This window comes from Centruroides sculpturatus, unplaced genomic scaffold (genome assembly GCF_000671375.1).
Source record: "Centruroides sculpturatus isolate CEXI.00-Female unplaced genomic scaffold, Cexi_2.0 scaffold1948, whole genome shotgun sequence".
NCBI classification, from domain to species: Eukaryota; Metazoa; Arthropoda; class Arachnida; order Scorpiones; family Buthidae; genus Centruroides; species Centruroides sculpturatus.
Genome location: NW_019386053.1, coordinates 65,549 through 88,570, shown reverse-complemented (window position 1 = coordinate 88,570; position 23,022 = coordinate 65,549). Strand labels below are relative to the sequence as shown.

Here is a 23,022-nt window from a genome sequence, read left to right as displayed (position 1 = left end):
GTTCAAAAATTAGAATATTTTCCACAAAAAAGCTTACAAAAATACAAAACAGATAAAAGTTACTTCTTGATGTTTAAAAATGTCTCAGCATTAAAATCTTTGATATCACGTAACTTAGTTTAATGTTAAAATTATTGCAAAATTTTCAATTAATGTCAATACACACAAGAGCTAGTGAAATTATAAATAAGTGCCTTTATCAAGTTTTAGATGAAATGTCTATAACTATTATATAATGCCTGCACGCGCTCAGAACAATAGCAATACAAAGTTTAGGCTGATCGATCAACATTTCCGATTTTAGTAGGTTGACGTCATTCAGCTGACTAATCAGCGCGTTGTGCCATCTGAATATTTAGTCGCACGTGATATTAATAGAGTCTCCGCCCTGCCATCTGTAGTTTAAATTTAAAACTAAAAATAATATTTAGGAGACGTTTTATTACACGAGGAATATATATATTACAAATATGATAATATGATTATTTTGAAATTAAATTATAGATATAAAAATAATATCGTGTTATAATTAGTGAATATATTTATATATTTATTATAAATATACTTAAATGTAATTGAGAAAATTTAAAAATTCCATGCGATGATGCTTCCATCTATGAATAAATATTTTCAATAAAATTAATTCGCCTGAATTAAAAATTTTAAAAATGACGTAATATTATATTAAAATTTATATATAAATTATTTTAATAAAACTATATATTTGTTTAATTAAAATATTTTATTTTTAAACCAATTTTAATAAAAATGAATAAATTTGCCAATAATTAAATAGATTATAAATCTTTATATAAATATTCTAAGCTGTAAATAAATAACCAACTTGTAGAAGCCCAATGCCATAACATATAAGAGGCCTTTCCCTCTAACAAATAATAAATTTAAAATACAGTGAAGTCCTAAATCGTAGCCCATTAGTATAAGGTCTAAACTGATAAATTTATTAATTGCACGTGATTAAAAACATTACCTAAACTATTACGATTTTCCTTTAATTTAAATTAATCAATTCGATTAATTTAAATAGATTTAAGATGATTTATTTATATGAATTGCAAGGCCAAAAACCAGGACAAATTCATCATTCATTAATTCAGATTTTAGCCTTTGAACGGGTTGTCAATCGAACGAACAACGCCCAAGAATATAAAACTAGGTCAATGTCGATAAAATAAAAATTAAAATAATAATAAATAATTAAAAGCGAAAATTGAAGATGTTTTTTCAGTTTCCATTTTAATATTGGAAGCCATTTTCTCGTTATTAATATTCAAGGTTTTTTTTTAAATAAAAATCACTCGATTTTATTGGAGTTAAATTTTAAAAATTAAATTAAAAGCGCCAATTAAAATTCGATTATTTATTCCGAAATGCGAATATATCAAACGTTTCGCGACATTTCATATATTCGATAGCGATTAAAGTAATATTGAGCCAAGACAATATATTTACATATATTTATCTATCTATATATATATATATCTTTTATTTTACTCCAGAATCAAGGCGTTTCTTTACAGACATCATTTTTTTTTTGGAAAATGCAAGACCCTTCACCCAATAACATTAAAACCCAAAAAGCATATTAAAGTGTTTTAAAAGTGGTAACCGTAGGAGTAAGCGTTGGGAACTCCGTGGAAGTAAGCATTTGGGTGATGGTAGTAAGCACCATATGGGTGGTGGAATGGGTAACCCAAGTAGTGATGTTTCAATGGTTCTGGTGCTTTTGGTGCGAGAGCGGCGATGGCAGCGGCATCGGCAAGAGTTTTCTTATCTGGACCAATGTCGCCTGAGGGGTGGAAACCTGAAGCATCGGCGGTGTAGGTCACTTGTCTCAGGTGGCCGTTGGGGTCTACGTAGCTGTACTGTCCACTTACAGCACCAGCAGTGCCTGATTCGGAACGGGTATGAAGGCCTGCATCACCGGTCTTGTAGCCGAAGTTGTAATTGATGCCATCAGATGACAGGTGTGCGTCTGTTGCGAAAGCGCAGACGACGAGAGCGGAAAGAATAATCTGTAATATTAAAATACAACCGTTACAACAACAATTAAGCCTGCAAAGTTTGCTTTTCCTATTGCTAATATGCCTAGAGGTGAAGTAGTAAATGCTAGTAGGTAGCAAAGAAAATCATAAAATGTATACTTACAAATTTCATGATGTCTGTTGCTGTCTGTAGATGGAAGACTGCAGTGAAGACTTGGTCAAATGTCCACTTATTTATACCACTCATCCCATCACCTGACAAATATGAGGAAGTGATTTGATTCGTCCGTTTCGACCTTGTTATAGGTGTACAGATCGGATGACCCCGCCAGAACATCTAAAGATGGACCATTTTAGCACCTACACATTCGATATGCAAATCGAATTTTTTGCCACACTCGAAATTAGGTCAACGAGGGACACATCAAAATTTCGGCGACAAAGAAATTAGCATTTGTCAAATACAGAGTAACTAATTCCAGTTGTGGTTTACACATTCAATGAGTCAGTTAAGGTCACCTAGTGAAAATCTGTGTTAGAGAAATGAAATGTTTTCCTATCGGGAAGAGCATTCTGCAGGGATTCTTGATTAGCATCCAGATATTTAACCTTGATCAGCGATTGTCCTTGTGCATTCCTCTCTTCATTCACGGTTTATTGATTAATACTTTTTATTATTTTTATGAATATTCTGATTTTAAATACAGTTTTGGAGGTCTCTGCTTTAGAAGGTTTGTTTACATTCTTCATTAGACCTGTTTCTGAATAAAAGTGATCATATGAAATCATTATCGTGACGAATCGAGAAATTTCTATACTATTGAAGAAATTTTAATTGAATTTTAGAATTAAAAAAAATATAAATTAGTATAAAGTAAAATCCCACCTTCGAAATCCATGAAATTACCCTCTAAAACTGCATAAGTTTTAATATAAATCATCTGGGTGGCCCCTAGCTACTTCACTTAAATGGCCACGATTGAAGCATTCTAAAACTGACGTTTATCCTCGTGTAGGTGGTCAACAGAACAGGTTAATCTCGCAAAATTAAGTTCAACCTATAGTTTAAAGTACTTTAAACAGAATTGCTGTATTTTTGAAACAGTTTTTCAAAATTTGTATTAAACATTTAACAGAATTTAGTACAGTATTCTAATTACAATTCTGTATATCAATTTTTTCATGAGCCTACTTAAGCGATCACTCATTTATGTGGCCAGAAATCGTATACCCTGAAGGTGGCTACATGAGGTTTCACTGTATTTAAATAGAAATTTTTTAAGTTAAATATATGCTAATTCTCCTACTTCATTCAACTTACATCAATGCATTCTGTAATCTAATGTATAAATTAATTCTTGGAACTGATTCTATTGAAGCTATCGTATACCACTTAATATACAACAGTATAATTGATCTGCACGAGTCAAAAGTACTACAGTATACTGCAAAGACAAAGGTTTAATTAGGTATTAATAAACTCATTAGCACAGTTTTCGTTTAAATATTAGTTAATTATGAGTCTATGTGTACATAAATGTTTTATTCATTCGACTATCAATTACCGAAATCCATAATGATTGCCAAACAAATTATGTATCATTAAGAGAAGGACATAAAAACATTTCAAAGTCGAAAACAATAATTATTGTTTTTTACAACAAATTAAGCATTCTCTTACTAGTGAATTACTGAGATCATTGTGAAGAGTCGAATTTTTATTTCTAGTTTCGTAATATTAGCGAAGGACATCAGTGGAGGTGACAAACTGACCTTGCTCAGATACCGTTATATCTAAGGTGCCCCACCCAATTCAAATATCTTGCAGATGGGTGGGACGAGTTACAGTTAGAAACTATTTTTACTTTTTAGAGGAAGTTTGAAAAATAAATTTCTTAAATCTTAAATTTAAGGTTATTATTATTTTTTTTTTTATAATGTGCGAAGTGTTTTCTATTTCCTCTTCTGTGCAAAGTAAAATAATTTAATCTGTAGGATGAATTAATGTTCTAATAATAAATAGGTTTCATATTAAATCTACAGAATGTATAACGATTAAAATTTAAATGAGCCCTCCCTTGAAATTCCTGCATCTATTCTATCAAAAAAAAGGGGGAAAATAAGAAGTTCAATTTAGTAAGAAGATAGTCATTATTTTATTGAGTTTCTTTTCGAATTTGAGGAAAATTAAATCAAGATCTTATCTTGGTTACATCCATTGAATCTCTCTCTGGCCATTTAAATATATGTAGACCCACCTATATAAAATTTAATTAAAACCAGATATATAGAAACGTTTCTAGAAGTTCTAAAAGTTTTCAGAGTTAATCTCTAGGATCCAGAGGAAAGTATAAGCTACATGAAACCTAAACATTTCACCCCTCCCTTGATTTCTTCCCTCTTACCCTTGGTGATAAACATAACAATGGTAAGCTAAAATAACCAAATCTTTAATATGGTAAATATTTAATAATTATTAATAGAAAATGACTTATAAAAAGCAATTAAATTAGCAAGTGTTGTTATTTATCATACTAAGAAATAATATGTTAAAACAGAACAATAGTTTGCATGAGGCGGTGGCTAAGAATATTTGGAGGATATTCAAGGTAGTTTGTAGAGTCAGAGTAAACTCGTGTGGGATCGCGATGATTATGATGAATCAATAACCAGTTTTAGCTATAATTAATAGTGTAATCGATACCATAGATTGTAACTGAACGGGGGATTTTTATGAACCATTAAACTTTATAGCCATAACAACATTTAGAATTTTTAATTCGTCCTTCTTTTACAATGGATTTTCAAAGAAAAAATTGAATGATAATTAGAAATTAATACAGTTTATAATGTATTAAAAATTATGTAATTCATAGGAAATGTGAAAAAAACAGGAAGTAATTATTTGCTATCTTCTACTTGAATTAGTTTGCCCTTGTAAATGAATAAACAAAGAAGATTGATGATTTCTAAAAGATAAAACAAGAATATTTTGCCAAAAAATAGAATGTTTTGATGAACTTGATAGACCTTATTTAAATCTAACTTATGTATATTATTTATAATTAATTTAGAGTAATTTTAATTGATCTTATATCTTTCATTTAGAAAATTATAATTGGTTATATTATCTCTCATTAAAATTTAATTAGGTGCAATATAAAAATGCTTTTTAACATAAAAATTTGTTACAGTTGTCATTATGCACCTAATTAATGCTGAAAACATTAATTACAAGTAAATCACTGTTAGCGACTTTTGATGATAAATCCATATTTTTGATTTGTACATCATAAATTAAAGCTTTCGATAATAAAATTTAAGTTACACTTTTTAAGACAGTTTGCATTCCACAAGTCAATAAATTTTACTGAAGTTATCTGTTGATGTGAATGGAATATAGGATGAGGTTAATTTTTTTTCTCAAGGTAAAAACCCACGGTCAAGGTTTCCAACAATTTCAAGGATTTTTCTTTTAACTAGAGCTTCCTAACAAGTTTTTTAGTAATAAAATTTAATTTTAAAGTCTTCTTTCAATGTTTATGATTTAGTTATAAAATTTCTATGTTATAGAAGGTGTAAACGTGATTGAATCCCTGTGAAATCTCTTTTGTAGAGTGAGAATTTAAGAAGTGAAATATCTAATTACATTTTTAACTTTAATTATTCTAATTTGATATTCACATAAATTGTTACAATCAAGTCTGTGTTATTAAAATCGTTATCAGAATAAAAATTATATCAGAATGGTTCAAACCTTAATCTAAAATAAATTGAAATATGCCAATGATGGATCAACAATTAATATTAGATTTTGAAGTTATCCATTTGGAAGTATTCTATATCAAAGTTTTTCTCAACTTGGGCCACAGAACAAGGAGCCAAAAATCAATTTTGGAAAAGCCATAGTAAATTATAGAGGGCAACAATCAGAACCAAATATTAAAATTATATGAAAAAGAATACATTTCAATAAGTAAATTATTAGAGAAATGTATGCAAATTATTAAAATGTTATGTTTTAATAAAATACAAAAGTAAATTTGATAAGGAAATTTTGAACCTAAAATGTTTATCAGACAATATACATTCATTTGTTTCTTGTAAATGAAGACACTTTAAATCTTGCACGTGTATACAGAGCATGTCATTTTCATTTAATATTTTTGTTCAAAGGATGTTTACTATTAAAATATTGCTTGTAGATGTATGGAATGCATATCCCAAGAACTTCATTTTAGCCTCACCACTTGTTCACCTCTGAAACTGGCATAAAAACGAGTGTGAAGTAAACTATTAAAAAAAAAAGTAACAATTATATATAGTAATACCATATGTATGCAAGTTTTGAATTTGAAGGTTGAAAGTTACACGATTTAACGTTATATGCTATAATTATTTTAATTAAAAATCCATTTTATAATATTTAAAAAAGCGGTAGAATTTTCAATGTTTATTTTTTAATTTTACCCCCAGCTACTATTATGGAGGAACTCAGAAAAATGTGTAAGCTCAAAAGGTGCCAAAGGTAAAAAGAAAATTGAGAAACACTGCTCTATATGTATATATATGTATAAATATATAGAATGTCCAGAAAGACAGTTATGTGAGCCACTTCAGTTAGGTTAGATTAATTAACTTTTGGGTCACCCTTTAAATGTAAGTTATAAATACTGACTATAAAAAAGGCACAGCATAAAATTATCAAGATAAAAAACCTCTGATAATTATTAATTTTCTTAATAATTATCTTAAAACTAGAGTTACAACTATTAAAACTAATTGGATATTACAAATTGAACCCAGATAAATGGGGTTGGATTGCATATACTGTATATGGAAAGTTTTGTGTCAGTCCTTTGTTTTCCCTACATGTTGTTTCATCTAGTCACTCTCTCATCTGTTCACTTTAAGACTGGCCATTACTTCTTCTAATCTGTCTCTAGTAGATGCTTTCACCAGAAAATCTTCATTAGGATGTCCTTGTAGCCTACAGCAAGTCCATCAGAGAGACCTGACCAGTCTAAGCTAACAAGACAACTTTAACCCAACATATTTCATAAGTCAATCAAGTATATCTTTGAATAAAATGATACTGTAAATTACTGAACATTCGTTATAATTAAAAACGATATTTTATGGTTTGTAATTATGACTTCAATTATTAATTTATTCTACTTCACTTAATATAAAAATTATTTATTTATTATTTTTTATATTCCTTGATAANGTATAACTCCAATTTAATGCAATATTAAATATAATTTAAAAATTTTATTGAATAAGAAGATGGTATAAAATATTAAATAATTTTTCCTCTTCTCTATTGGCAAAATATAAAAGGAATATCGTGATGCTCAAGGACAACAACGAAACCTTGATAGGTTTTGTATGCTGAATGATAATACAGAGGGTGGAGTCAATCATTTTTTCACGGTTAAAAAATAACCTTCGAATATATTAGTTACAGGTACTATTGCCATTTCTGTATTTATATCAATTTGATTTTTCTATAATTAAAAATTGCTGTTTGAAATATTTCTGTTCTATCCCATTTCCTTATAAATTATGTCTCTAACAAGCTGAGACTCGTGTGAATTTTTGCGATTATTACTCAGTTTATAGGATATTAATTCTGTTATAATTAATTATACGCAAATAATTATTATTGTGTTGATTAATACAGTGAAATTTCCAACAATAATCACCTCTAAACGGCAGCCATTTTCTCAACAAGTGTCTTTAATGTATATAAAATAGCCTCTAAACAACTTCCATTTTTTATGTTTCCGTCAATGGTAATTTTAAATTTGGTTGAATTATAAGTCAGGTAAAATTTAAATAAATAAACATAAATTATTTAAGTAATTATTACAAAAATATGATTTGAGAAAAACGTGTTAATGAGACGTAAGTGCAGCATTTTTTAATAAAAATACGCAAGACAAGTTTGATTGAGCGAGGGGAAAAAAAAGATTTTATTGAGAAAATAGAATAGAACAAAAGCGCTTTTATTCTTTAAGAAATTATCAAATTCATTTATTCTTTCTTGTCATCTTTCTTCTCTTCTTTCTTTCCTACCAGGAAAGGATGAACGAGAGCACCATGATGAAGAAGAGCGCCATGATGAAGAGCAAGAGGATGATGGTATCCGTAAATGCCTGGTACTCCGACGTATTTCAAGGAGGGCACATGATGTGTAGTTACTCCGTAATTGTAAAAGAGTTGAGCGGAGCTCACAGCTACTAAGAGTAAAAGGATGGCCTGAAAACACACAAAAAAAATATATACAATCATTTATAGTGCAACAATAAATAAGCAACGACAATAAAAATATAATACAAACGCTTACAACTTGCTTCATTTTCGTGTTCCGGTTATTGTAACAGCAATGACACCTATGGCTGTCTTCACTCTATTTATAGTAGAGGAACAAAGATTGCATAATCCTACTCATCTTCTTGACCTCTTTAAAACACGTTTAGAATTCGTGTATAGGAAATCAAATGATGATCAAGGTCATAATAGATAATTCAAGAAAGACAAAAAGTATTTATCCAATTTTTATGATGAATGATCAAATTAAAGCTGATAAGGAATCAGGTTTTCTTTTCCTCATTCATCATTGAAGTTGATTATTCGATAATATAGAATTAAATAGAGTTTGAAAAGTAAAAATAATTTAAATTAAATTCTGATGCTTTATAAAATATTCGATTTTCTTAAAGCTCTAATGTAATTTCCACAGCAGTAATTTCAGGCAGAAGTCTTAAAACACGCAAAGCCAATGTTAATCTGTGTGTAAACTGTATAATAAAGTTTTACCATTCTGCAATAGAAACTGAATTGTAAATTCATCAGTAAGCGGTATCGAAATAAAATATTAATTATTAACAAACAAACATTTTATCTCGAAGTAATATTAATTTATATATGTTCGATTGATATTTAAAATAATTATCGGGTTATTTGTATTTATGATATACGTAATTTTTTTTTCTGTTGAATTTTATTATTTCAAAATTCTCAATTTTGTATATAAATCAATACATATTTTTTTTACAAATTTATCCATTAAAATATCTTCATATTTATTATTAATTTAGAATTCGTAAATGGATATTAATACGTGCGGCTAAATATCCAGATGGCACAAAGCGCTGATTGGTCAGCTGAATGACGTCAACCCACTGAAATATAGATTATATTTTGTGGTCGTCGGAACGAATCATGACGAAATAGATTATTTTTTTTTTTAGTTGTCGTAATATGGAGTGAGTATAAAGTGAAAATACAGTTGATTATTTTTGTGAACATTTAACTTCATACTTGATCTTTATGCACCTCTGAACCAAATCATACACAATAGATCATTTTAATTGTGCGATTAGTGTTTTAAATTTACGTGCACAGATAATAAATAACATAAAATTTATACTTTGTTACAGCTATTATTCATAAAAAGTTCGAGAAAGGATGAAATTTATAATTAAGATAAGTCAGAATATTCTTTGAATTTATCACATGCATTTAATATAGTTAGATGAAACAATAAAATTAACTAAGTTTTGCATACCTCTGAAAGAGAAATTTTAACAAATTATAAAGTTTAAATGTAAAAGTTATTGAACAATTTTGAATAAAGAATATTCTCCATAGATTACTCTTATCAGAATTTTTTTTTTAATGTTTTAGTTAGAATTGGCAGTTCTTTCTGTCAATAGACATTTTGTGCTTTTGAATATCAGTTCAAAATCTGTGTGTTAAGAAACAATACTTCTCAAATTTACAGAAATTTCATATATCCAGTTTCATCATGGATATATGTATAAATATGTTTAATCAAATTTGTATGACCATTTTTCAAATTAAAAGTATAGAATTCTTGTATAAATTATTTAACAATCAATAAAACTGTAAGTATTTAAATTCCTTTGATTATAATAGTTATATATGTTTTAAATAAGAATTTCCATACATTTCATCGTGGAAATTGTTTATCAATATGTGTCAGGAAAAAGTAATGTTACATTTGTACTGTAATGTTTTCATAGTAAACTNATTTTTATGAACCATTAAACTTTATAGCCATAACAACATTTAGAATTTTTAATTCGTCCTTCTTTTACAATGGATTTTCAAAGAAAAAATTGAATGATAATTAGAAATTAATACAGTTTATAATGTATTAAAAATTATGTAATTCATAGGAAATGTGAAAAAAACAGGAAGTAATTATTTGCTATCTTCTACTTGAATTAGTTTGCCCTTGTAAATGAATAAACAAAGAAGATTGATGATTTCTAAAAGATAAAACAAGAATATTTTGCCAAAAAATAGAATGTTTTGATGAACTTGATAGACCTTATTTAAATCTAACTTATGTATATTATTTATAATTAATTTAGAGTAATTTTAATTGATCTTATATCTTTCATTTAGAAAATTATAATTGGTTATATTATCTCTCATTAAAATTTAATTAGGTGCAATATAAAAATGCTTTTTAACATAAAAATTTGTTACAGTTGTCATTATGCACCTAATTAATGCTGAAAACATTAATTACAAGTAAATCACTGTTAGCGACTTTTGATGATAAATCCATATTTTTGATTTGTACATCATAAATTAAAGCTTTCGATAATAAAATTTAAGTTATACTTTTTAAGACAGTTTGCATTCCACAAGTCAATAAATTTTACTGAAGTTATCTGTTGATGTGAATGGAATATAGGATGAGGTTAATTTTTTTTCTCAAGGTAAAAACCCACGGTCAAGGTTTCCAACAATTTCAAGGATTTTTCTTTTAACTAGAGCTTCCTAACAAGTTTTTTAGTAATAAAATTTAATTTTAAAGTCTTCTTTCAATGTTTATGATTTAGTTATAAAATTTCTATGTTATAGAAGGTGTAAACGTGATTGAATCCCTGTGAAATCTCTTTTGTAGAGTGAGAATTTAAGAAGTGAAATATCTAATTACATTTTTAACTTTAATTATTCTAATTTGATATTCACATAAATTGTTACAATCAAGTCTGTGTTATTAAAATCGTTATCAGAATAAAAATTATATCAGAATGGTTCAAACCTTAATCTAAAATAAATTGAAATATGCCAATGATGGATCAACAATTAATATTAGATTTTGAAGTTATCCATTTGGAAGTATTCTATATCAAAGTTTTTCTCAACTTGGGCCACAGAACAAGGAGCCAAAAATCAATTTTGGAAAAGCCATAGTAAATTATAGAGGGCAACAATCAGAACCAAATATTAAAATTATATGAAAAAGAATACATTTCAATAAGTAAATTATTAGAGAAATGTATGCAAATTATTAAAATGTTATGTTTTAATAAAATACAAAAGTAAATTTGATAAGGAAATTTTGAACCTAAAATGTTTATCAGACAATATACATTCATTTGTTTCTTGTAAATGAAGACACTTTAAATCTTGCACGTGTATACAGAGCATGTCATTTTCATTTAATATTTTTGTTCAAAGGATGTTTACTATTAAAATATTGCTTGTAGATGTATGGAATGCATATCCCAAGAACTTCATTTTAGCCTCACCACTTGTTCACCTCTGAAACTGGCATAAAAACGAGTGTGAAGTAAACTATTAAAAAAAAAAGTAACAATTATATATAGTAATACCATATGTATGCAAGTTTTGAATTTGAAGGTTGAAAGTTACACGATTTAACGTTATATGCTATAATTATTTTAATTAAAAATCCATTTTATAATATTTAAAAAAGCGGTAGAATTTTCAATGTTTATTTTTTAATTTTACCCCCAGCTACTATTATGGAGGAACTCAGAAAAATGTGTAAGCTCAAAAGGTGCCAAAGGTAAAAAGAAAATTGAGAAACACTGCTCTATATGTATATATATGTATAAATATATAGAATGTCCAGAAAGACAGTTATGTGAGCCACTTCAGTTAGGTTAGATTAATTAACTTTTGGGTCACCCTTTAAATGTAAGTTATAAATACTGACTATAAAAAAGGCACAGCATAAAATTATCAAGATAAAAAACCTCTGATAATTATTAATTTTCTTAATAATTATCTTAAAACTAGAGTTACAACTATTAAAACTAATTGGATATTACAAATTGAACCCAGATAAATGGGGTTGGATTGCATATACTGTATATGGAAAGTTTTGTGTCAGTCCTTTGTTTTCCCTACATGTTGTTTCATCTAGTCACTCTCTCATCTGTTCACTTTAAGACTGGCCATTACTTCTTCTAATCTGTCTCTAGTAGATGCTTTCACCAGAAAATCTTCATTAGGATGTCCTTGTAGCCTACAGCAAGTCCATCAGAGAGACCTGACCAGTCTAAGCTAACAAGACAACTTTAACCCAACATATTTCATAAGTCAATCAAGTATATCTTTGAATAAAATGATACTGTAAATTACTGAACATTCGTTATAATTAAAAACGATATTTTATGGTTTGTAATTATGACTTCAATTATTAATTTATTCTACTTCACTTAATATAAAAATTATTTATTTATTATTTTTTATATTCCTTGATAATACATTGCAAAGTTTCTGATGTAAAAAGTTTAACTAAATTAATTTTATTAACATCTTTTTCAAGATAAAAATTAAAATTTAAACCAATTAAAACTTTTGAAAATGTAATTCTAGATATTTTGTTTTAAAAATATTAATTTATTACAAAATTATTAATGTAATTAATCTTACATAATAAAATAAACGATATCACAATTCGTTAATAATAATAATACAGGAAATTATTCATAGTTTTGAAGATATACAAGTCGAGAAGGTTCTATGTCATCTCTACACAAAGGACATTCTCTCTGTAAAATAAATTTAAATTAATAAATTAATTATTATATAAATATATTAAAAAATAAAAATTTTAAATTAACATATATAAAGCTCAATGTAACTTAGATGGCCAAGACAGTTAAGGCAACAGCCTACTGCTCTAGAGAATCTGAGCATACAGCTTCAGGAAATCTATCCTGAATATATCAGGCCCTCCTGCCCATCATCACCTGACATAAAATTGTAGACCTGGCCAAACCCATGATGGACATCTTACAAGTTATTACCCACAGAACAGAAAAAGTAAAAAAACTTAATATAAATCATCTCATCTTATAAATGTAATTTTGATAATGAATTAAATGAAAACAAAATTATAAAAGTATATATGAAACTTCATTAAAATTTTTCAAAGATACAAGTGATAGATTCCAATAATTGCTCGTTGTAATAACGAGCAATTATTTGTTTGACATTGTCACAATGCCAGGCTGCAATTTTTAATTTATTTAATTTAAATTATTTGCTCTCCATCTCAAATTAGTAGTGGCTTACTCCTGTACATCATACTTTTCCTTTAATAATAAAGTCATGCCAGTCAGTCATCTAACACCTTTCATGGGAAAATTTTTGAATTGAAATAACTTGACTTTCAGTTTGCATCAGAAGTTTGTATATAGTTAATTGGGGTTTCCTGTCCCTATGGTTTCCATATCTGGTCTCATTTTTCATTTATCTAACTCCATTCTCAAGATTAAGGAAAGACAAATGAACTGACAACAGTGGGAATTTATAGATCTACAATTTTTTCAAATTGCAGTCAAGACTACTGTTAGGAGCACTATTCTATTTGTTTATGACTGTGATAAAGGTTTACATTTTATATCAGTCTTCGACTCAACTCATAGTTTTAGAGAAATATTTTTAAGGATTAAAAAGTTGACTTATTTGCCAGCATATACAGTATTTTAATTTAATACATTTTTCTTCTTAAATGAAGTTAAGACTATTTACAAAAATATAAAATTTTTGAGTCTATCTTAATCCTTTTTTACACCACCCCAGAAGTAACAGTCAACATGGGTTTTTTTCTTTTTGAAGAATATACTTCTTAAAAACAAAAGGTAAATAAACAGTAAAAAACAATTCACAATGTTAAAAATGATCAAGTGTCAGCCTTCTGTTTTAGGATCTGACACTTTACATTAAAAACATGAAGAATTCTTCTCACCACATTGTGGTGAATTGTTTTTTACTGTTTATTTACCTTTTGTTTTTAAGAAGTATATTCTTCAAAAAGAAAAAAACCCATGTTGACTGTTACTTCTGGGGTGGTGTAAAAAAGGATTAAGATAGACTCAAAAATTTTATATTTTTGTAAATAGTCTTAACTTCATTTAAGAAGAAATATAAAAATCCTGAGTAATTACAGAAATTGTATCCATAATACATTTTTATTTAAAAAGTAATTGTATAAGTAATGATATACAATATATAAATTATATGAAAGAAAACATCTGAAGATCATTTCAATTCAATTCAATTCTTTATTATAAATCTTACTTGTTACAAGGGAGCTAAAGTATTACATAAAAACTGAAGTTAGTACAATATAACAAATTATATAAAAGCTTATAAAACACAATAATACTCATATTTATATGTATTATGTAAATCTGAAATTAGTAAAATTTAACAAATTACTGAAATAGGTTAGTGCAAGATAACACAAAATAAAATACATAAAAATAATCATTTTTTGAAAAATGCAATAAATTAATTATATCTTTCTAGGATTTAAATCTTGTCAAATACTTTTTCTTATTTGTTTCAAATTTGATACAGTGAAAAAATACATGTTCTCAAGTTTCATGCATTTGCATACTATAGTTACTGCAAATGCATGAAACTTAGAGCCTATTATTAGTCTACTGTTATACATCAAAATATAATTTTGACCACATATCAGCTGCAGAATTAATTGTTTTATATGATAATTTATTAAATTAAATATCTACTAACATGAGTTAGATAACAATAAGGGCTTATCACACCAGTGATAATAGGCACAAACACTCAGGAATCAATGTAGAACATTTAATAAAACAAAAAGGAGTGTACAGTAAAACTGAATACATAAGTATCAGTAATGAACATAAATAACCTGGTTATTTATGTTCATTACTGATACTCATTATTATCTACCTCACATTAGTAGATATTTTATTTTATTTAATTAAACCAAGGGCTACAAGCAATCTTTGTAAAAATTCCATGATAATTTATGTCCATAAATAAGTAATTCTCACACATATAAGTTGTTTTAAAAATACAATAATTGAAAATGCTTGTTCTTTTTCAACAAAGACCATTCTTCTTGTATGTTCTGTTTGCAACAACACTTTTATAATTAATGTTTGATAACTTTTGATCAAATGAGGATCTTGAGACAACCATAAAAATGAAAACCCATGTCCATCTAACAGATTTTTCAATGCCATCATCCAATTATATATATAATATAATTACCCATCATTGAACACATTTTATACAGTTTGTTTTATATATATATGCTACTTATAACTGTTATCATATAGTTTCAACAGTCTAATCCAAAAAGAAACTATTGCTTTTATTATTAATACCAATACCAATATTCTAGAAACACCAAACTCCAAATGCAACATGTAAGCTGAAATTTTTTAGTATAACATAAAAATTCTGTGTATTTGTTGAGTAACATTGTTAATAAATATATTTATGCCTTTTAAATTACTAATATTTTTATAAACTTTTGATTTATCTTCAATGTCTGTTCACAAATAATCAGTCTTTTTATATTTGGTTTAAATTTTCCAATTCTAAAGACACATTTAATATTGACATCTGTAACCTTTAATTTATTGTTAGAAAGTTTTTGAACCTTAGCTGAACAATCATCCCATTTGTCATTGCCGATGCCCGAAATAACAATATTATTCCTTCTTTCTTTATCTTCTAATTTCATTAACTTTTAATGCAGAGTATTACAAGTTACATTAATTTCTGTGTTTGATTTGTCATCTTTAAGATAAAATTTTTCTCCATCAGTTTCAATGACTAGATCAGAGTCTAGATTCAACATCTACCAGAGCAGTATCTATATTCTCAGTTCATGCTTGCATTCTATCTAAATAGTCAAAAAGTGTTTGTAATTTACTGTTTGAAGAAGCTTGTAATTTCAACAAAAATCTAATTCCTTCTTGAACATTAATATCCTTTTTGGCTCTTATATAAAACAAGTTCATTTGTTCTGTTGACTCACCTGAGACATTTTCTTCACTTCCAATTCATTTTCTTACATTTCATGGTGATCCATCTTGAGATAGTGGTGAAAAAGTTTTCTTTTTCTGAGACAAAAACTCTGACATTTTTCCATAAGAAGATAAAAGTGAATTAGATCAAAGTGAGCAAAAGAAAATTATTCCAACTGCCACAACCATCAGACAACACCCCTCATTTTTGAATTTCAGCATGATTCTATTAATTCTACAATATGTGTAAAACAAATTTCCTCAAAATGCACTTATTTTATTATTGAATATATAATGTAATATATAACCATAAATTTATTTTTTAGTAATTAAAAATAAGTTTATGGTTTATTTAATAATGATAATTATTCATATTTTTCAAGAAAATAATTATTAGAATAAATTTAATATTTCTTGAAGAATGTTTAACAAATATAAATAAAATAATTTAAACTGATTACGATGATAAATAAGAAAAGCTTACTTTTGTTTGCATCCATTCCATAATGCATTTCCAACAAAATAAATGTCCACAAGGTGTTGCAGTTGTATGTTGTCTTTTTTCTAAACATAAGCAACATTTTTCTCTCTCTTTCACTGAAAGTTCTGATGATTTCAAGATTCTACTGATTAAAATAATTATTATACCAAAATTTAATAATAAATATTGTTTTATTTTAATACTAATTAAAAAATTTAACTTACTTTTCTATACTATTATCCACTCTTTGCCTTTTTGTTTTATTTAAAATGGCAAAATAGATTTGCATACCCAAATTTAAGCATAATTGACTGAATGCTAACCAACCCAAAAGTTTATAATTATCTTGAGGAGGATCTGACATCCATCTTTTCAAACTAACCTGAAATATTTAAAATAATTGATAAAACATAAGTTGTCAGTAAAAAAATTTTTTATATAATATATAATGTCAAATGATAAAATTAAAAATATCTCCCCACTAACAACAAAATTATAACTGGTTAAATTAGATTCTAAATTTGAAAGCAATCTATTATGGATGTTTCCTAAAGATAATTGTGTGTAAAACACTCAAAAATAATAAAATATTGCTGGTTTCTTAAAGATAGTGATTGATTAATTTATAAAACTATCCCATTTAACATTTTCATATTCTTATACTTACATATTTTATTCCAGAAATTCGCTTTGACATATGATAATATGTTCCATAAAAATAAAAAGTTATCAAATGCAATCGATGTAGTAAAGTAAGGATGTATTTTAAATTTGGAATAACTTGAAGTAGAATAATCTTAAAATCTCCTCCTCCTATGGAAGATGGAAAATCATTCTGGTTTACTATTCTTTCCAACTTATTTAGTGTAATCTGAATAAAAAGTGGCCCCAAAGTGTGTATTAACACAGATGTAATTCTTCTCTGAAAAATTAAAAATTAAACCTAAATATATCAAATCTGTAAAATAAAATCAATAATCATAAATTTATAAAAAAATAACTGAAAATGTCACTTCATGCATAAAAATCCAGCAATGAGTTGCTTTTCCTGACAATATTTGATGGTACCATCTGTTATCATAATTTTATTAAAATACTTTTTATATTTTTAATTATTATAAAAGGGCAAAAACATTAATTTTGAGGGTAATAAAAAACTTCTATCATTCAAACTTCAATACGTTTCAATCTTCTAAACATTTAAAAATATGTTTGATACGAACATTGATGCATCATTTACATCACAAAATTAAATAAATAATTTTTTACAAAGTACAGTAGAGCATCATTTATCTGAAACGTCAGTTATCCGAAGGAATTCCATTCGACAAATTTAAATTTTCGCCAGTGCTGTGGCGCTGTAATCTTTGGCTATGTCTTCGGCTACTCAAATATTTTACGTTTTTGATACTAAATTAACTTCTGAAGTATAATTTTTTATTGTTTTTATATTTTTCAATATATTTATTTTGTTTGTACAAAATAAAAAAAATAATTTTTAACGATACAATAGTCTTCATTAGGCTTAACATCAACGAAAATTCAACGCAAAGTGACACGCAACAGAGAAAAATTTCAACACGGGATAGGTTAATATATTTTTTCGTACATAATCGGTTATCCGAAAAACCCAAGTCCCCAATTGATTTGAATAATCTACGCTCTACTGTACTTATGTGAGCAAATTAGGATACTTGGTAATTGATTTAGCTATGGTTAGGCTGACAGTTATCTAGTGTAATAAGTTTTCTCTGTTCTATTGATAGATAAAGTATTTAGTAATCACTTCCCAATTAGTGTAGTTCTAGATTGTAATTACAAAAAGAAAATATGAAGGTATAAGGGTTTATGAGTATAATGGTTTAAGGGTAATGGAGATAGAATTTTTGGAGAGAAGAATGTAGTGAGGTGTTAAATCATAAATATAATAAATTAACGTGTGAGATTCAGAGTCAGGAAATATTAATGGTTAACATATTTGAATATTTAATTAAATCAGACTGGTGTCAAAGGTCAGTTCAAACCTTTAAATTTTTATGATTTGATACAGATTGCAGGTTGAGTGTTGTCAGAAGAAATTGTGCTTTGAACAGAATGAGAAAAGCAAAGATTGGAAATAGTGAAGCTGTGAGTAGTATTCATAAAGAACATATATGATTCGTAATTTATGCAAAGTTAAGAAAAAGCTCTTTTTACAAAGGATTAATAAAAACCTGGATGAAGTGTTGGCTATGGAAATAACAGAAGAGGAAGTGAAACTGGTTTTAGTTAGTATAAAAAATGGTACTGCTCTTGGTATTGATGGTATATTGGTAGAACTATATAAGAATTTTACAGGTTTGAATATATTTGGTATATTTGTTTAATAATATATATCAACTAGGAGAGATTTCTTTGGATTGGTGTATTTGTAAGATCATCCCCATTTTTAAGAAGGAAAGTAGATTTGCCTAATAATTATAGAGCAATTTTGTTACTACCAACAATTTCTAAAGTTTTTTGTAAAATCCTGTATATGAAATTGGTAACATGATTAAACAAGTATGAGGTATTTTCGGATTTTCAAATTGACTTTCATTCTGGCTTTTCGACATTAGATATTTTATATACATTGATTCAAAGATCTTTGAAGAGGAAACAATGTGAACTTTATGCCTTTTTGTTGACTTAAAGTCAACATTTATTCTTTAGATAGAGATTTTTGTGGAGACAGCTTTTGAAGATTGGACTAAGTTATAAATTTGTAAATTGTTTGATTCAGCCATATACTAATGCAGAGGCATGTGTCTGTGGTAAGAGTGGTACTCTGATCTTTTTTTTTGTGTTTAAAGGAGTGAAACAGAATTGTGTTTTGGGTCCAATTTTGTTTAATTTATATTTGAATTCACTCATTAGAAAATTTAATGACTGATTTAATAGGTGTTGATCTTGCGTGTATTGAGGTAAAAATTTTGACATATGCAGATGATTTGGATGTTGTGTCTGAGTCTCCTATAAGTTTACAGAGAATGATTGATTTTTTGAAGAATGCAATCCAGCAATTACAACTTTCCATTAAGGTTGATAAACCTAAAATAATGGTATTTTGAAATGAAGGAAAACATTCTAAAAATGAGAACTGATTTATTCTTAATTGTAAAATAGAAGTTGTTGATGAGTACAAATATTTAGGTGTATTTTTTCAGTCTAATAGATGCTTCTTAAAGCATTTAAAGTATATTCATTGTAAAGTTGGTATTGGTATAGACAAGATAATTAAAGCATGTGTGTCCAGTAGACTGATGCACTGAAAAGATAAGTTAAAATTATTTGTTTGTAACTTACAAATAAATTTTATTAAGCATTTGTATTTGTTAAAAAGATGGACCCCATCATATATTATATATCTAGAGCTCCAAAGAGTCCCTCTCTGTTTTAATATAATGAAAAATAATATAAGTTGGTTGCACAGACAGTTAGTAAGTAAACTTACTGTTTTGGCAAAATTATATTTGATTTCTCAAAGAATAGCATAGAGGAATTGAATTGTGTCATTGTTGCAAAAATTTGGCTATGGAGATATCCAATTATGCTGAATGAAATAGAAGCATCTGACATTTTAATGAGATTAATGAATAATTATTTAAATGAGTTCAAAGATAGAGCCTCTAAATATAATAATAATAAGTGGTAAGTGAATATGTAAAATAGTAAATATAAGTAAATATAAGTGGTAAGTGTAATGCAAAATAGAAAGACTATTTTGCATTACACAAATTGTGTTATACATGTTATGTAATATGTTGAAAATAATGATGATTCCATGTTTGAAATATTGTAAATTTTGATACTCTTCTGTTAATTCTGACGTTTTTCACTTAGTGGTGGAATGTAAAGCACTGATGTCCATGAGATACAAACTTACTTCTTATATAAATTTTTTAGAATTTTAGTTTGCACTGTCTATTCATTGCCACTTTTGTATATTTTTTTGTATAATTTTTGAATGTTTATAATTGTTGTTATTGATATTATTTATTGTTGTGATTATTATTATATTGTTTTTTAATAGGCTTATTATTTTGTGCTGAATTATCATCATTACTTTATTTTATGTTGTAATTGTTATTAAATGATTGTAATATCATGTTGTATGCCTTACATACAGGTTTTCCTCATACTAAATAAATAAAAAATAAATATTTGAAAATATTTTGTATTGTGTTCTGAGTTTCATAACTTTTCAAATATGTATGTAAAAATACATTTCATTCAATACTTACATATGTATTTTAAGTATTAAATGAAATACATTTTTACATACACATTTAAAAAGTTATTAAATTCCGAACATAATACAAAATATTTTCAAATATAGCAATTCATCTCCAGAAAATTAAATCACTTTTATATATTGCACATATATATAATCTATATATATATATATATAAAAACGAATGTATGTCTGTCTGTCTGTCCTTCATGCATTACTACACCATTTATCCGATTGCCATGAAACTTTGGGAAGTTGTTTAATACACTCCTGCAAAGGTTTCTGGCAGCATAGTATATTTATCCTACAATAGGTGGCGCACGTATATACGAGCATTTCAGTGCGGTTAGGAGTTGAAACTTGAAATTTGATACACAGTTAGGGTACGTCACAAGAATGCACACCAAGAAGGGATTTTTCGAAATTCCTCCCCCATAGGGAAAGGGACAGGATTAAGGCTTCAACAATGGAAGTGCTAAGTAACAATGGAAGTGATAAGAATGGAAGTGTTAAGAGAAGCAACATGCAAAATTTACAGACACGTGCAGTTTTTTGTGATTTTGCAGGAAATCAAACATATTTTTAGACCCATCTAAAAATTTTCTAATTAGTCTGGAAACAGAGAAACCTAATTCTTGCATTCTATGAAAACAGGTAAGATTGGCTGTAATGTAATAATGTTAATCTTCACTATCGTTACTTTTTGCCCGAGCAACGCCGGGCTTATCTGCTAGTTACATATAAATAAATCTAGTAANACTCAACACTTAAAAATGTTTATATTCTTAAAATATAAAGTAAAACTTTAATGTCTAGCAAAAGGATTTATAAACAAGTTAACTTTTTCATTTTTTTTTAATGCATCTAACAGTATATAACAAAGAAAGCATATTATCAGAGAAAATATAGGTTAAATTCTAAATTTGTGGACTGTTAATTCATTGAAAAAGTCATTGGACACCTGTACCCACAGAATTATATGAAAAAACAGCTCAATACAATTTTTCATTTGGTATACTGAAATTTTGTATGAATGGTGGACATTAACAATTTGACCATATATTTGAAATTTACATCCAGTTTACTGTGTGTTTGGTTTATATACGATTAAAATAAATGCAAAAATACTTTAATACTATAATTTAGAGTTAATCTCAAAGAGCACAATTTTTTGTTTATTTTTTGTGTGTGGAGTTAAATTTTAATAGCAAATTTATAGTTTGATACTTTGTACTCAAAAATTTAGTATCAAGATAATCAAAATTAATTTTTTCTAACTCATATAAAATTTGTTGAATCTTTATATGAAGATATTCATTTCATATAAATTTTTTCCAACTAATAATTTTTATATTTACTTCAATAACACAATATTTTAAAAATTTTAATTAAGAGAAAGTATACTGATTAAATTTACTTACCAATAGTGATGGAACTGATTTAAGTGCATTATCAACTTGCACTATATAAACATATTCTTCACCAACAGTTTGTAACCCTAAATCAAAATTTTACACATTAAATTTAATTATACTGTATTTACGTTTTGAATAGCTATAGCTTTTCTAGCTATTATTCAAAACACAGGAAATCCTCATTAGTTCGAAACTCAGGGAATAAAATATTTGCAACTTGAAATTACTCAAGATTTACATATTTTTGTACAATATGTTAAATGTCATGTAACTGATGAAATTTATTAAGGAAACAGAATACAGCTACTTATAAGAATGTTATTTTTGTTCATTAATAATTAATAATAATAATAATAATATAAATAAACTGCAGGTAAACAGCATGTGTCCTGTGAGTACCTCACAGGTTGCCAGATAAATTTTATGAAAAGTAAAACAGAATTCCTTGAAAAATAGCCCATATTATTTTTAAAGTGACCCAAAAAGTAGTAGTCTAGAGTTCTACAAATATCTCAATCTGCTACTTGTAGCTCAATCTTGCTATCCTGAAATCCAGCCATATTTTATGAAATAAAAGAAAAAAGGGGTATTCCATATGTAAGGTGACACCTAAAAATGACTTACTGTAAAAGTAAAGTTGCATTGACCAGATTAAAGTTGTTCTTGGTCTATTGTTCTTATACAGTATGTGGACACTTTGATCTAAATGAATGAGTTAATGTACGCACATCACAGTTTCAACTGAATTTTC

At 27.1% G+C, this 23,022-nt stretch overlaps 2 protein-coding genes across 2 annotated transcripts; both read right to left on the bottom strand.

The window, feature by feature from the left end:
* Positions 1–1,492: 1,492 nt before the first annotated feature.
* On the bottom strand, positions 1,493–2,268 carry LOC111613341 (adult-specific rigid cuticular protein 11.9-like). Its single transcript, XM_023354689.1, has 2 exons — positions 2,170–2,268; positions 1,493–2,036 (listed from the first exon to the last, which is right to left on the bottom strand). The coding sequence occupies exons 1-2, from the start codon at positions 2,251–2,253 to the stop codon at positions 1,617–1,619; spliced, it is 504 nt and encodes a 167-aa protein (XP_023210457.1). The 5' UTR covers positions 2,254–2,268; the 3' UTR covers positions 1,493–1,616.
* Positions 2,269–12,570: 10,302 nt separating this feature from the next.
* On the bottom strand, positions 12,571–17,438 carry LOC111613337 (peroxisome biogenesis factor 10-like). The gene is made up of 4 exons (XM_023354686.1): positions 17,272–17,438; positions 16,829–16,986; positions 16,608–16,746; positions 12,571–12,859 (listed from the first exon to the last, which is right to left on the bottom strand). The coding sequence occupies exons 1-4, from the start codon at positions 17,299–17,301 to the stop codon at positions 12,791–12,793; spliced, it is 396 nt and encodes a 131-aa protein (XP_023210454.1). The 5' UTR covers positions 17,302–17,438; the 3' UTR covers positions 12,571–12,790.
* Positions 17,439–23,022: the final 5,584 nt, after the last annotated feature.

Excerpts from the sequence above, each read along its gene's own strand:
- LOC111613337 (XM_023354686.1), bottom strand. The coding sequence starts at position 17,301 with ATGTCAAAGCGAATTTCTGGAATAAAATAT. Across the intron at positions 16,747-16,828 it reads GTGGATAATAGTATAGAAAA|AATCTTGAAATCATCAGAAC; the intron begins GTAAGTTAAATT and ends TTTAATCAGTAG. Across the intron at positions 12,860-16,607 it reads TGGAATGGATGCAAACAAAA|AGAGAATGTCCTTTGTGTAG; the intron begins GTAAGCTTTTCT and ends TTTATTTTACAG.
- LOC111613341 (XM_023354689.1), bottom strand. The coding sequence starts at position 2,253 with ATGAGTGGTATAAATAAGTGGACATTTGACCAAGTCTTCACTGCAGTC. Across the intron at positions 2,037-2,169 it reads CAACAGACATCATGAAATTT|ATTATTCTTTCCGCTCTCGT; the intron begins GTAAGTATACAT and ends TTAATATTACAG.